A 15,493-nucleotide genomic window follows, 5' to 3' on the forward strand; every position below is an offset into this window, starting at 1 on the left:
GCAGTGGTAGCATTTATTACTGCAACTGTGATAGTTGTTTTATGAAATCTGACATATCTATAGCGCTGAGATAATGGAAGAGGCCTAGAATTCACTGTAATTTTTTGATATTGCTTTTATTTATTACTCAGTTCTGTGATGTCCTTTTAATTCTCCATTAGGTAAAACATGGTTCCCCTATTAATAAACCCAATACATTTTCAGTTTCAGAGTTTTTTTGGGAGGTGGGGGTTAGTATTACACTGTGCAAGAGGGATTTAAGTTGAAGGTTTTACCTTAATGCATTTTTTGCATTAAGATAAACAACCTTCTGAGTGCAGCTCGCCCTGTATACTTATCTGAACCCAATCTCAATCCAGTGATGGGCATGAGAGCAGCGGCTCTCTCACTCCTCATTGGTTCAGAGACAGCAGCAGGAGTCATTGGCTCCCACTGCTGTCAATCACAGCCAGTGAGGAGGGAGCTGGGGTGTGGCTGAGCCATGCTCCATGTCAATGGACAGTGAGCCAGCATGAGTGCCTCCATAGCAAGAGGTTTTCTATGGTGAGCACTCGGTGGGGGGGTGCAGGAGCCAGGAGTGCCTGCAGGGGACCCCAGAAGAGGAGGCTGCTCTGTGCAAAACCATTGCACAGAGCGGGTAAGTATAACATGTTTGTTATAAAAAAAAGTTTACAATCACTTTAAGTGCTTAGACCCTAGATTCTCTGAGAGACAATGCAGAAACTAGACTGAAAGCCTAGTTGGCACAAAGTATATTAGAAAGTAAGCATTGTAAATAGATGCATTGCCGTAGTAGAATAATAGCTCTAATTGACCACTTGGTTCCCTTTTAAATTATTGATATTGTTCTTATTATAGGAGAGACATGTACTGGTCAGGACCTGGCAGACCTTGGAGACCGTTTACGAGATTGGTTTCAGCTACTTCATGAGAACTCCAAGCAGAACAGTACAGCAGCTGCAGGAGTGAAACAAGTGAATGGTAATGTACTTGCCCTAAAAAGCTTGTTTTATTTAATTCATAATTACTATAGAGAACATTTGAAATTAGTCTATTTCATAATTGTCCACGAGCCTACACACACACAGATATATATATAAGATTGCTGGATGAGCAGATTGGTATTTGAACACGTTGAGATATTTTGATATTTTTGACAGGTTCAAGGGATAATTTTATTTGATAAAATGGTTAATAAAGGTTTATAACTGTACTCCAGGCAAGATATAAAAAAAATACAATTTAATGCAGTTGTTCATTCCTTTCAAAAATAATTAAATTAGTTTTATACACAAGATCGGAGGATGTCATTATATCAGCATGTTATCCCTATTAGTGATGGAAAGAGAGACAGCACCAGAAGCTAATCAGGCTGTGTCATGCTACATATTTGTTGACAGGGAACCCAGACAGTAGAAGAGAACAGATTTGATGACATGTAAGTGTGTTACTTCTTCTTTATTGCTCAATGAACAGGCAGTGTGCAGGGAAGTGACACCACATGGTCCTTATTTCTAAAAGAGAAATTGGTGTCACACTCCTAGCACAGGAGTACGAATCACAAACGTGACTGGACACAAATTACAAATCCTTTGGTAGATAAGACAGTTTACAAATGTGTTTTTGTGCTGTTTGCCTAGAATTCAGGTCCAAAAATTCTCCAAATAATGAAATGTATGGAAAACAATTACTAAAAATAAATATGAAATAAAAGTTGCAAGAAATCTATCTTAATACAGATTTCAGAATACTGAGAAGATGCATTTGGCCAGCAATACAGATTTTTCCAGAAAAAAAAGTTTGTAATTTGTTCTCAGAGTCAGGGCTGGGACAAGGGGTGGGTAGGAAGGGAGGCTGCTCTGGGCACTGTGTTATCATGTCAGGTTGGGGGGCGTTGCATGGAGAGTGCCTACCTACAAGCTGACAGGAGTGCTGGAAGAGAGGGAATTTTTGTTTGGGGAGAATTTTGGTTTGCAAAGGGAATTTATGCTTGGGGGTAAACATGCAGATTAGTGCTCAAACTTTTTTGGAGGGGACCTTTGCTGACACATAATGCTTATACGTTTTACGTTGCCATGGGCGCTAGATGACCTTGTTCCGGCACTGCTTAGCATTATCTGTGAAGATTATCAAAACAAGTAGTGAGGAAATGTATTGGCAAATTACAGATTGCAGTTTGAGTAACCTGATTCTTTTTGACTGCAAACTGTATAGAATGAAATACTATGATTGTGGCATACCGATTGGGAAGATCCCAATAATTGTTTGAGGTTCTATGGATTGTGCATGTATGCAAATACCATGGCAGTAGTACTAAGAGATATACAAATAATATTACAGTGCCAACGCTGATACCAATGAATGCTTTGTACTTCCACCATAGAACAGCAAAGTTATTTTAACTGGGTGGCATAACATTCTATTAGAGTCAAGCAGTGCATGGCAATTACACTCACAAATGCATTCTATGTAATGCCAGCCAAGTGATTATACCAGTTTCTTGGATGATATGATATATAGCCTTTATGCCTTCATAGAGACAACGATACAGTGTTCCAGTCTCCATTAACGAACACGGAGCAGGCACGTGTATTAGCAATCCAAAGATTCAGATGAAGCATCTGGTCATGAATCTAGGAGCAGTTTGAAAGAGACTTGGGCCAATAATTTATTGAAGCACTTCACAATCCAAAAGAGCTTGATCGGTACTTTGGAGAAATGATTCATTGCTTAATTAGCATCTCGTTAGTAAAGCAAAACATTTTAGAAGTTAATTATCAGAATCTCTTGGCATGACATAGGGACAATAGTACCACCGAGTGATGTTGATAAACAGTTTGACATGGGGCTGACCAGAAATTAAGCACATGTCTGCTCCATCAAAATGTGGCATTCCACAGATGTTGTGAGAATCGGCAAGTGTCGGTAGAACTGCTAAGCCCTGAAAATATGATAATCTTTTGAAGATTGGGGCCATTCAGTAAACAGAACAATGAGTACTCTGTCATTTCATTTTATGTAATACGTATACTCATTTGACCCCTCTTACCTTAAGCACAAGGTAATGTACTCTGCTGGAAATAAAATAGCCCTCTTTTGAATCAGATCTTAGTATAAGTGGATTTAGCCTGAAGTGATTAATCAGAATGAATGCTCATTAGGCACAAGTAGCTAAACCTAGAATACATTTTGATTCCCTGTAAGTGTATTGGATTGTACACAGTACATGTTGAACTGTTTTGTTTTATTCATAATAAACTAGTTAAATACCTTCTCAGGCTGTTTTTGGTCTGATCCTTGTTTTTCAAATCTTTTACCATGGCACAGTCTCGTTTCCAAACCATTTTTCAGAGAAATATAAACTATATAATGGATTGAAAAAATTGTTTGGTTTAAAGAGCTGTAAAAAAGCCTTAGCTGTGTGACTGTCAGGCTGTTACTAGAGTTGCTGACCTTCAACAAGTGTAGAAATAAGACGTTTTGACTTTTGCTTGATTCTGATTTGCTGCATGTATTTACTGACTTTGAAGGGTGGAAGCCAGACGCAGTCTAGCATTTTCAGAAGGAAGTCAGGAAAGGTAAAGACGCAGCCTAGCATTTTCAGAAGGAAGTCAGGAAAGTTAACGACACAGCCTAGTATTTTCAGAAGGAAGTCAGGAAAGGTATGCCCATATTTCTTTAATTGAAAGGAATATATAATAAAGATGACACCTGTAAAACTAGTGTACACTTAAAAAAACATAACTGATAATATCTTTACATTGAAAAATATTCCATCACAACTCCAGCTAGCTCAATTAATCAATAAACAGAATAAACATATAACTGCACTTGTCACTAAAATAATGGTCCACCCAAGAGGTTTTAAGCTTTGACTTTTCTACTTCCCTATAGTGAAGATAGTGCAGTGCAGCTGGTGGAAAATGAATAGCCAAGAATCACTTCCAAGTTGCTAGCAAAGGAGATGACATCAGAGCAGAAGAAAATAAGAGCTGCAACCATTACCAAAGCTTAGAATGACTTAAAAAAAAACACATACGAGTAGGCAAAAGTATACACATAAAAATAAATTCTGTACAAAACCTCTTTTTGAAAGGCCTACAATTTATTTTATAATAAAAGAGTTGACAGGTCCACATGTTGTTTAGAAAATGCTAGTAACTGTGGATGTAATTTATACAGTGTTAGACAAGACCTTAGTGGCCAGCTGCAAAGACTCAATAGGATGGATGTTCTCCAAGTTGGACTCCAACAATGACCTCTTTTTGGACCAAGCTGAGCTGGCAGCCATCAACCTTGACAAGTATGAGATCTGCATCCGGCCCTTCTTCAACTCCTGTGACACTTACAAAGATGGGCGGGTGTCCACTGCTGAGTGGTGCTTCTGTTTCTGGAGAGAAAGTAAGTAGTTGGATTATTACATCACTGGAATTCTTTAATACTAAACAGAGAAGTGTTAATTGCCATCATTCATTCACATAAATCATATACAGTATATCAAGCCACTGTATTTTGTTCTGTATTGTGTTTTTTTCTTTTTAATCCTCTGAGTTCCTTATTCCTGCTGCACTGTTGTTTGGTCACATGATCTTTCCTTGTTCTTTGGCATCTGCAGGGAAAGATCTTTGGAAGGGGCTTCTATTACTCTGCTGATGTATGTTCTCTACAGTGTAAGTCTGTGTCTGGCCAGCCCCAGTGTTGTATCAATCACCTACGTAAAAAAAAAATAAAGGTATCTGCATCCAAGGCACATTTTTTGCTCTAAGAGAAAACAGTTGCTGGTGCAAACACAAACTTATCATGAACACCCGAAACCTACAAATGGGCACATGTAAAATCAAGCAATAGATATTAGTTTTTAAAATGATAAAACTGTGGTAAGTTTATACATCAAGTGGTAGGCTATTGGCGGCAGCTGTCCTCAGAGAAAAGCCAGCTCTGTGGGGTAGGAAGAAGGAAGAGAAAACAGGAAGCGCCACAAAATAAAAATCTATATAATGCTCTTCTGATGTGTGCAGGGGCCACTCTAATCCATCCTGCAGCCATCGTGCTGGGATGCTGGAGATGGAGAGATGCTGTATGGTGTCCTGTAGTCACAGGGAACCCAGAAGAACCACCGTGGAATGCAGAGTGGATGTGACTTCACCGGAGGTGGGGACAGGCTGTGCACTCAGAGCTTCTGCTCCTTCTACTGGCCTCTTCTACTCTGGGGCCAGTAGAAGGAGCTAAAGCTCTGAGTGCATAACCTGTTTAGAGCCTTTTGCAAGCATTCAGGCTATACTGTCACCTCCTGAATGACAGTTTTTTCTTTCAATTCTGTGAGGATTTTAAATTGAACTACTGCACCACCACTGCCATAGCCCCATTGACTTCAATGGGCGGTTTCGTCAGGCAGCCTTTCAAGCTTGACATGCTGAGTTAAAATTGCTGCACTTTGAAGCATCATGGCTATGGCAGCCATGGCTGCTTGTTGGTGAACCTTTAGGGGCACTAAAAATGTGTACCACAAACAATGAGAAATAAACAGAAACAAAGTATTTCTCCCTCAGCGCTCATGCAAAAAAAAAAAAAAAAAAGATAAATAAAAATATATATAGCTGCTACTATAAAAATGTAAACTGTATCAAAAAATATGTTAAAAAAACCAAAGTCTTTTAAACATTAGCAGCGCTTAAGAAGTTCATATGTGAAATAAAATATAAATAAAGATGAAAAGTTCCACTTGTGTCTTAATTGTGTACAGCAGGTTGTGGGGTGGTAGCTGATCCGTTTATAAAGAATGTTGAACACCAACTCTCTGCTGATCAAAATCCCAGATAAATGCTTCACCACATTGCTTTTATGGGAATCCCCTATAGGTAATTCACTTACCAGAAGGTGATGGGTTAACAGCGTGCCTTTCACTGGTTTAATATCGACGGACTTAGTTCACTCAAATAGGACTGGATCCGTGAATGGATATTTGGATAGCTGTCAGCGCACTCTGCATACTTCCATCTAAATTAAGCTCATAACGAGCGAAGAAATAGAAGTGCCCATAGCGTAATCCAGTAAATTAAAATACTTTTATTTAAAAAACAAAGTGATCCCATATAGATGTACACTTACAATGTATTAAAATAATATAAGCATGTATCACAGATCGTTGAGTCCCGATATACCTTATTACCACTGAGAGCCGTATTCCCGGGTAAGGTATCACAGAAGATCAACGGCGTGGGTAGCTGTGTACCAACTGCCTGTTTTTGCTAACCCTCCTTCCTCAGCTGCTTATGTAAACTTAGTTTTAATCATAACTTTAAGTGATGAGGAAATGAACTCATAATTCAGGCAAATTAGTAACTTGCACATACAATTATTCTTTTTCCTCAGTTGTTCTCAATTATTAGAATTATTATGATACTTTTATGATGTTAGGTCTTGTTGGATTCATGCCTGAACAATAACATAATGGTTGTGAACATGGATTCTTGATACTGACAATGTCTCTCTTTTTAGAACCTCCATGTCTTGCAGAACTTGAGAAAGTGCAGATCCAAGAGGCTGCTAAGAAAAAACCTGGTGAGTCTACAAAGATCCTAAACAGGCTTGCCATTTAGCTTTACTATTCTATAGTACTCTTGAGACCGTCAAAGGACAAGTTCCTCTGGCACCCAAGACAAAGGTGCCAAAGCCCATCTCCCTGAGCAGAACACAGAGATCATTTGGTCCATGGAAAACAGAATGGGAAAGGGAAAGGGAGGTAGTTAAGTCAGTGTGATTTAGTCATTATGAACATGCTAAAATTATCATAACCTAAAGTTGGTCTTCTATCTGAGAACTAGGGTGGCTTATAACTCACGGAGGTGCAAAATCTTTTTTTGCAAATTGGCCTTTTTGTAAAGGTACTATATTTATTTTTCATTTTATTTTTTATTTTTCATGTACAAAATATTTTAATACAGTGCTACAAAAAGGATAAGAGCAAACTTAGAGAGTTTACATATGATTGCTAAAAACACACAAAGCGACAAATGACTGAGGAAAGAAATGGTCAAAGCTCAGCTTTGATAATTACATTGGAAAAATGGCATAAATTCCTCAGTGTTATCAGTGGATCTTTGCTGTCACTTTGACTTCCATTCATTGCTCTTTGTGGATTGAGAATGCATTGTCAGCGCTAATACAGGGTTGGTCCATCTGTGACACTGACAGCAGACCCTGCTGACTTGCTTGGAAGAGCCACTCTCACAATGTAAACTTCAGGACAGGGCTGTCAACAGGGTTGTTCGCTTTGGCAACCTGGTCCTGCACAGTGCAGGAGACAACTGGGATAATGTAAGATCAAGAAAGGATCTCACCCAAGTTGTACCCCAGGTGACAACCTTCCTTGTCTGTAATTGCCTGGTCCTGCCTTTTAGTCCTTTCAGGGCAAGTGTTTTTTGGGTTAGCACAATAGGTAATTACAATATATTATATTAAATTCAATAATTGTGTAGATATTAAAAATATTAAAAAGACCAAAAACATTTTGTTCCACAGATGTGCAAATTTGCCATTACAAACAAATCTCTATTCTACAAAACATATTTAACTGCTTGTGGGCAGTAACCTCATTTGCAGCACATTGAATCAGTGATAAAGAGATATTGGGCAACAAGTAGTTGAATATCTCAGTAGCTAGGCAAATAATTGCTCATATAACCTTGGGTGTAAGCAAAACAAATGCAATTAGTTATGTTAGCATGCACCACATATTGAAGGGCAAAACACACATGATCTAGTTCTTTGCAGTAATGCATGCTACTGCAATGCATGGCAATCTGTGTTATATGCATTAAGGAATTCCATTGCCATTCATTTTGAATGGCACCCCAACACACTAAGGTAACACAGCTCAGACAAACGTGTTGAAGCACACCTCACTGCAAAAAAATGCAGTAACCCTGCATCAGAAAAAATATTGCATGTCCGTTCTTATACACGTTTAGGCCATTCAAAATCAAGTGACACAATGGGGTTTATTTACTAAAATTAGAGAGTGCAAAATCAGGCTCACTTCTGCATAGATGAAAAGAAAGAAAAAGAGCGCACCAGCCTAGTGCATTATCCTTGACAGATTTATTAATTAAAAACAAGATAAAAACTACTCACAAAGATCGAAGAAAAAAATCGCATTGTACATGGCACAGAGGCAAATAGTCCAGTGGTAGCAGTTTTCCAGGTCCCAGGAAGGAGGCGTACGGACTACTGCTGGCTAACGCGTTTCGAAGGTTACCCTTCTTCATCAGAGCCTTAGTAGTGTTGGTCTCCTGCTGGCTTTTATATATGTGTCCATCTAGACAAGACTGGTCAGGTTAGTTCTAAGGCTCCTCCCTTGATTAGTGGGCGGTCCTCTGAGAAGGGTGGGTCTTGGCTTTGTTGTCATTATTAAAGGGCCATAATATATTTGTTAATTTATTTTTAATGTTTATTAAAGAAACTTTTTATGTTTAATATGATTTTAGTTTAATTTATAGTTATATTTGTATTTGTAATTTCTAGTTCCTAGTTCTAGCTCTAGTATTTGATTTTAATTTTGAGTTTTTAATTTTTAAATTTTAATTATAATTTTTAATTTTTAATTTTTAGTTTATAATTCATATTTAGATTTAGATCAGCGGCCATGTATATAGTCAGGAGTGAAAACATCCCACAACAGACAGACTAAAATGGTCATACCAATACTTATATATAGATGAGCCAAGGCATATCAGAGGATATGCTCATCTCCCCTCTCATCAATACATTGCATACATCAGAGGACGTTGATTAGGGGTCTAAGATCGGAGAGAAAATAGCATACCTTGTGGTGTATAGATCTGATGGCAGCTCATTTGCTCAAGTGTAGTGTCTCTGTGGGGGCTGTGACTGTATCGGCTTCCATTGCTGACAGGTCCTGGCCAGTGACAAGTTCCTGTGTCCTGTAGGACCTGATGGAACGCACGCCGCTCCTTTACTTCCGGGTTGCGGTCCACAGGGCGGAAGTGCGGTCGTGACGTCATATCCCGTGCGCCCTTCGGCGCACGAGATTGACTTACTATGGTAAACAGTGGCCTCCATTTTGCCGTAGGCATAGATAGAGGCCAAAGTCAGACAAAAACTGTCTGAACTACAAGCTAGAAGGGGATAAAATAATATATATAAATATATGTGTATAATAAGTTAAATCTATAGTGCCACTAAAGGGAGGGGGAAGGGGGAATTGGGAAGAACCAGGGAAGGAGAGGATGGGCTAAATGACCAGATGTTAGACATAGTAATCTAATTAAAAACTAGGTGGAGAAACAGGGACTGTTATAGGATTATGGCTAGAAGGTGACAGTATCCAGAACGTATGTATTTAAAAGCCAGCAAGAGATGCACTAGAATTAATAGTAAAAAGTAGTAATATAAAATACATATAATATACATTGTATAAAAAAAAAATATATAAAAATATATATATATATATATATATATATTATATACACATCCATTTTCATAGACATATATGCGCATAAGAAAATTTAAAAAGCAATATTATTAAAAATAAATCCGTATAGAAGTACAAAAGTCTGTGTACTTTGCCAGTATAATATAAAAAGGGGTTTGTTATAACCTCATATATATAATACATATAATGGTTTTGTACATTATTTCGGGTATCCCAGGGGTTATTTAATAGACATCAGCGAAAGGAATAATAAATAATAAAAATAGAAATAAAAATGGGGGTTTATATTAAGCATTAGAATGTATTAAATATGATATTGAGTAATGATAGAGATTAAATAACCCCTGGGATACCCGAAATAATGTACAAAACCATTATATGTATTATATATATGAGGTTATAACAAACCCCTTTTTATATTATACTGGCAAAGTACACAGACTTTTGTACTTCTATACGGATTTATTTTTAATAATATTGCTTTTTAAATTTTCTTATGCGCATATATGTCTATGAAAATGGATGTGTATATATATATATATATATATATATATATATATATATATATATATATATTTTTATATATATTTTTTTATACAATGTATATTATATGTATTTTATATTACTACTTTTTACTATTAATTCTAGTGCATCTCTTGCTGGCTTTTAAATACATACGTTCTGGATACTGTCACCTTCTAGCCATAATCCTATAACAGTTCCTGTTTCTCCACCTAGTTTTTAATTAGATTACTATGTCTAACATCTGGTCATTTAGCCCATCCTCTCCTTCCCTGGTTCTTCCCAATTCCCCCTTCCCCCTCCCTTTAGTGGCACTATAGATTTAACTTATTATACACATATATTTATATATATTATTTTATCCCCTTCTAGCTTGTAGTTCAGACAGTTTTTGTCTGACTTTGGCCTCTATCTATGCCTACGGCAAAATGGAGGCCACTGTTTACCATAGTAAGTCAATCTCGTGCGCCGAAGGGCGCACGGGATATGACATCACGACCGCACTTCCGCCCTGTGGACCGCAACCCGGAAGTAAAGGAGCGGCGTGCGTTACATCAGGTCCTACAGGACACAGGAACGTGTCACCGGCAAGGACCTGTCAGCAATGGAAGCCGATACAGTCACAGCCCCCACAGAGACACTACACTTGAGCAAATGAGCTGCCATCAGATCTATACACCACAAGGTATGCTATTTTCTCTCCGATCTTAGACCCCTAATCAATGTCCTCTGATGTATGCAATGTATTGATGAGAGGGGAGATGAGCATATCCTCTGATATGCCTTGGCTCATCTATATATAAGTATTGGTATGACCATTTTAGTCTGTCTGTTGTGGGATGTTTTCACTCCTGACTATATACATGGCCGCTGATTTAAATCTAAATATGAATTATAAACTAAAAATTAAAAAGTAAAAATTAAAAAGTAAAAATTATAATTAAAAATTAAAAATTAAAAACTCAAAATTAAAATCAAATACTAGAGCTAGAACTAGGAACTAGAAATTACAAATACAAATATAACTATAAATTAAACTAAAATCATATTAAACATAAAAAGTTTCTTTAATAAACATTAAAAATAAATTAACAAATATATTATGGCCCTTTAATAATGACAACAAAGCCAAGACCCACCCTTCTCAGAGGACCACCCACTAATCAAGGGAGGAGCCTTAGAACTAACCTGACCAGTCTTGTCTAGATGGACACATATATAAAAGCCAGCAGGAGACCAACACTACTAAGGCTCTGATGAAGAAGGGTAACCTTCGAAACGCGTTAGCCAGCAGTAGTCCGTACGCCTCCTTCCTGGGACCTGGAAAACTGTTACCACTGGACTATTTGCCTCTGTGCCATGTACAATGCGATTTTTTTCTTCGACCTTTGTAAGTAGTTTTTATCTTGTTTTTAATTAATAAATCTGTCAAGGATAATGCACTAGGCTGGTGCGCTTTTTTCTTTCTTTTCATCTAACACTAGGACAATCCCATCCTTAAGAGCAGCAAAGCCGAAATCCACAGTCCTTCCTGAACCCTTGGGACCTTTTAGCCAATACACCTGTGCGCAAGAGTATTTTTGCATCTTTTCACTTCTGCATAGAAACCAATCAGCTTCCAGGTTTTATTGCCAAAGCTTAATTGAACAAGCTGAGGTTAGAAGCTGATTGGCTACCTTGCACAGCTACTCCAGATTCTGAGTGCTCCAGTTTTAGTAAATCAACCCAATGTGCGTTAACAGTGCACAAAAAAAAAAAAAAAACTGTGAATGGACTGAGCTTATAGTGAAAAATTTGGCAAAGCCCACCCCCTCATATTGTGCTGTTTAGTAGTGTCAGGCAATTTAGAACAAACATTTATCTTGTTGCCTCTGCTCAGTTTTGTATACCCAGGTTATAGAAAAGAATCAAAGAACAGTCTTCTGGTAGTGTCTAATCTGTGCAGCAACAGTGTTTTTATTTCAAGATTAAGTTGAGTGCCTTTGTACTGAGCATGTGTGGAGATCAAAAAAATAATGGAAAGACTATCTGCCCCAGGGTCTATGTACCATGTTCACTATAACAGAGATCCCCAGCATGATTTCTAATCATTGAACAAACTGGGCAGTAGTGTCTGCGATGCTATTTAATTTTTTGATGTGGAGTTCTTGGGGAGGGGGCGTTGAACCTTTGCCAAGTTTTTTTCCTTAAGTTACCCTATATATCTTTTCATGTGACAACAATAAAAAAATGACACTTTGCTACAATGTAAAGTAGTGAGTGTACAGCTGGTATAACTGTGTAAATTTGCTGTCTCCTCAAAATAACTCAACACACAGCCATTAATGTCTAAGCCACTGGTAACAAAAGTGAGTACATCCCTAAGTGAAAATGTCCAAATTGGGCCCAAATATTTTGTGTGGCCACCATTATTTTCCAGCACTGCCTTAACCCTCTTGGGCATGGAGTTCACCAGAGCTTCACAGGTTGCCATTGGAGTCCTCTTCCACTCCTCCATGATGACATCACTGAGCTGGTGGATGTTAGAGACCTTGCGCTCCTCCACCTTTCATTTGAGGATGCCCCACAGATGCGCAATAGGGTTTAGGTCTGGAGATACGCTTGGCCAGTCCATCACCTTTACTCTCAGCTTCTTTAGCAAGGCAGTGGTTGTCTTGGAGGTGTGTTTGGGGTCATTATCATGTTGAAAACCTGCCCTGTGGCCCAGTCTTCAAAGGGAGGGGATCATGCTCTGCTTCAGTATGTCACAGTACATGTTGGCATTCATGGTTCCCTCGATGAACTGTAGCTCCCCAGTGCCTGCAGCACTCATGCAGCCCTAGACCATGACACTCCCACCACCATACTTGACTGTAGGCAAGACACACTTATCTTTGTACTCCTCATCTGGTTTCCGCCAAACATGCTTGACACCATCTGAACCAAATACGTTTATCTTGGTCTCATCAGACCACAGGACATGGTTCCAGTAATCCATGTCCTTAGTCTGCTTGTCTTCAGCAAACTGTTTGCGGGCTTTCTTGTGCATCATCTTTAGAAGAGACTGAGCACTGTCAAGCTGACCCCCCACCCCTTCAACCTCTGCAGCAATTTTCACACATCTATTTCCCAAAGACAACCTCTGGATAAGACGCTGAGCACGTGCACTCAACTTCTTTGGTCGACCATGGCGTGGCCTGTTCTGAGTGGAACCTGTCCTGTTAAACCGGTGTATGGTCTTGGCCACCATGCAGCAGATCAGTTTCAGGGTCTTGACAATCTTCTTATAGCCTAGGCCATCTTTATGTAGAGGAACAATTCTTTTTTTTCAGATCCTCAGAGAGTTCTTTGTCATGGGGTGCCATGTTGAACTTCCAGCGACCAGTATGAGAGTGAGAGCGCTAACACAAAATTTTACACACCTGCTCCCCATTCACACCTGAGTCCTTGTAAAACTAATGAGTCATATGACATCGGGGAGGGAAAATGGCTAATTGGGCCCAATTTGGACATTTTCACTTAGAGGTGTACTCACTCTCTTATTTTGAGGGGACAGCAAATTTACACTGTTATACAAGCTGTACACTTACTACTTTACATTGTAGCAAAGTGTCATTTCTTCAGTGTTGTCACAACATGAAAAATTATAATAAAATATTTACAAAAATGTGAGGGGTGTACTCAATTTTGTGAGATTGTGTGTGTGTATATATATATATATACACACACACACACACACACACACACACACACACACACACACATATATATATATATATATATATATATATATATATATATATATATATATATACACAGTGGGGCAAAAAAGTATTTAGTCAGCCACCAATTGTGCAAGTTCTCCCACTTAAAAAGATGAGAGAGGCCTGTAATTGTCATCATAGGTATACTTCAACTATCTATGAGAGATAAAATGTGGAAACAAATCCAGACAATCACATTGTCTGATTTTTGAAAGAATTTATTTGCGAATTATGGTGGAAAATAAGTATTTGGTCAATATCAAAAGTTCATCTCAATACTTTGTTATATATCCTTTGTTGGCAATGACAGAGGTGAAACGTTTTCTGTAAGTCTTCACAAGGTTGTCACACGCTGTTGCTGGTATGTTGGCCCATTCCTCCATGCAGATCTCCTCTAGAGCAGTGATGTTTTGGGGCTGTCGCTGGGCAACACAGACTTTCAACTCCCTCCAAAGGTTTTCTATGGGGTTGTGATCTGGAGAATGGCTAGGCCACTCCAGGACCTTGAAATGCTTCTTACGAATCCACTACTTCGTTGCCCGGGTGGTGTATTTGGGATCATTGTCATACTGAAAGACCCAGCCACGTTTCAGCTCCAATGCCCTTGCTAATGGGAGGAGGTTTGCATTCAAAATCTCACGATACATGGCCCCATTCATTCTTTCATGTACACGGATCAGTCGTCCTGTTCCCTTTGCAGAGAAACAGCCCCAAAGCATGATGTTGCCACCCCCATGCTTCACAGTAGGTATGGTTCTTTGGTTGCACCTCAGCATTCTCTCTCCTCCAAACACGAGGAATTGTGTTTCTACCAAACTGTTCTACTTTGGTTTCATCTGACCATATGACATTCTCCCAATCCTCTTCTGGATGATCCAAATGCTCTCTAGCAAACCTCAGACGGGCACGGACATATACTTGCTTAAGCAGGGGGACACGTCTGGCACTGCAGGATCTGAGTCCCTGGCAGTGTAGTGTGTTACTGATGGTAGCCTTTGTTACGTTGGTCCCAGCTCTCTGCAGGTCATTCAATAAGTCCCCCGTGTGTTTCTTGGATTTTTGCTCACCGTCCTTGTGATCATTTTGACCCCACGGGGTGAGATCTTGCGTGGAGCCCCAGATCAAGGGAGATTATCAGTGGTCTTGTATGTCTTCCATTTTCTAATTATTGCTCCCACAGTTGATTTCTTCACACCAAGCTGCTTGCCTATTGCAGATTCAGTCATCCCAGCCTGGTGCAGGTCTACAATTTTGTTTCTGGTGTCCTCCGACAGCTCTTTGGTCTTCACCATAGTGGAGTTTGGAGTGTGACTGAGGTTGTGGACAGGTGTCTTTTATACTGACAACAAGTTCAAACAGGTTCCATTAATACAGGTAATGAGTGGAGGACAGAGGAGCCTCTTAAAGAAGAAGATACAGGTCTGTGAGAGCCAGAAATGCTTGTTTGTAAGTGACCAAATACTTATTTTCCACCATAATTTGCAAATAAATTCTTTAAAAAATCAGACAATGTGATTGTCTGGATTTGTTTCCACATTTTGTCTCTCATAGTTGAGGTATACCTATGATGACAATTACAGGCCTCTCTCATCTTTTTAAGTGGGAGAACTTGCACAATTGGTGGCTGACTAAATACTTTTTTGCCCCACTGTGTATATATATATATATATATATATATATATATATATATATATATATATATAATATTGTTCTGAACCTAGCCAGGATATAAGCACCATGCAAGGGTAGGAACATAGGATTTTGGTCTCTAGGC

At 38.8% G+C, this 15,493-nt stretch overlaps 1 protein-coding gene across 1 annotated transcript in view; it reads left to right on the top strand.

Annotated features, from left to right (window-relative positions):
- SPOCK2 (SPARC (osteonectin), cwcv and kazal like domains proteoglycan 2) overlaps positions 1 to 15,493 on the top strand; it is a 56,455-nt gene that overhangs the window by 24,796 nt on the left and 16,166 nt on the right. Inside the window, exons 6-8 of the mRNA XM_073597643.1 lie at positions 859 to 981; positions 4,183 to 4,401; positions 6,499 to 6,561. Coding sequence (XP_073453744.1) covers positions 859 to 981; positions 4,183 to 4,401; positions 6,499 to 6,561 — 405 coding nt within the window. The remainder of the gene's footprint in view (positions 1 to 858; positions 982 to 4,182; positions 4,402 to 6,498; positions 6,562 to 15,493) is intronic.

This window comes from Aquarana catesbeiana, linkage group LG08 (genome assembly GCF_042186555.1).
Source record: "Aquarana catesbeiana isolate 2022-GZ linkage group LG08, ASM4218655v1, whole genome shotgun sequence".
NCBI lineage: Eukaryota > Metazoa > Chordata > Amphibia > Anura > Ranidae > Aquarana > Aquarana catesbeiana.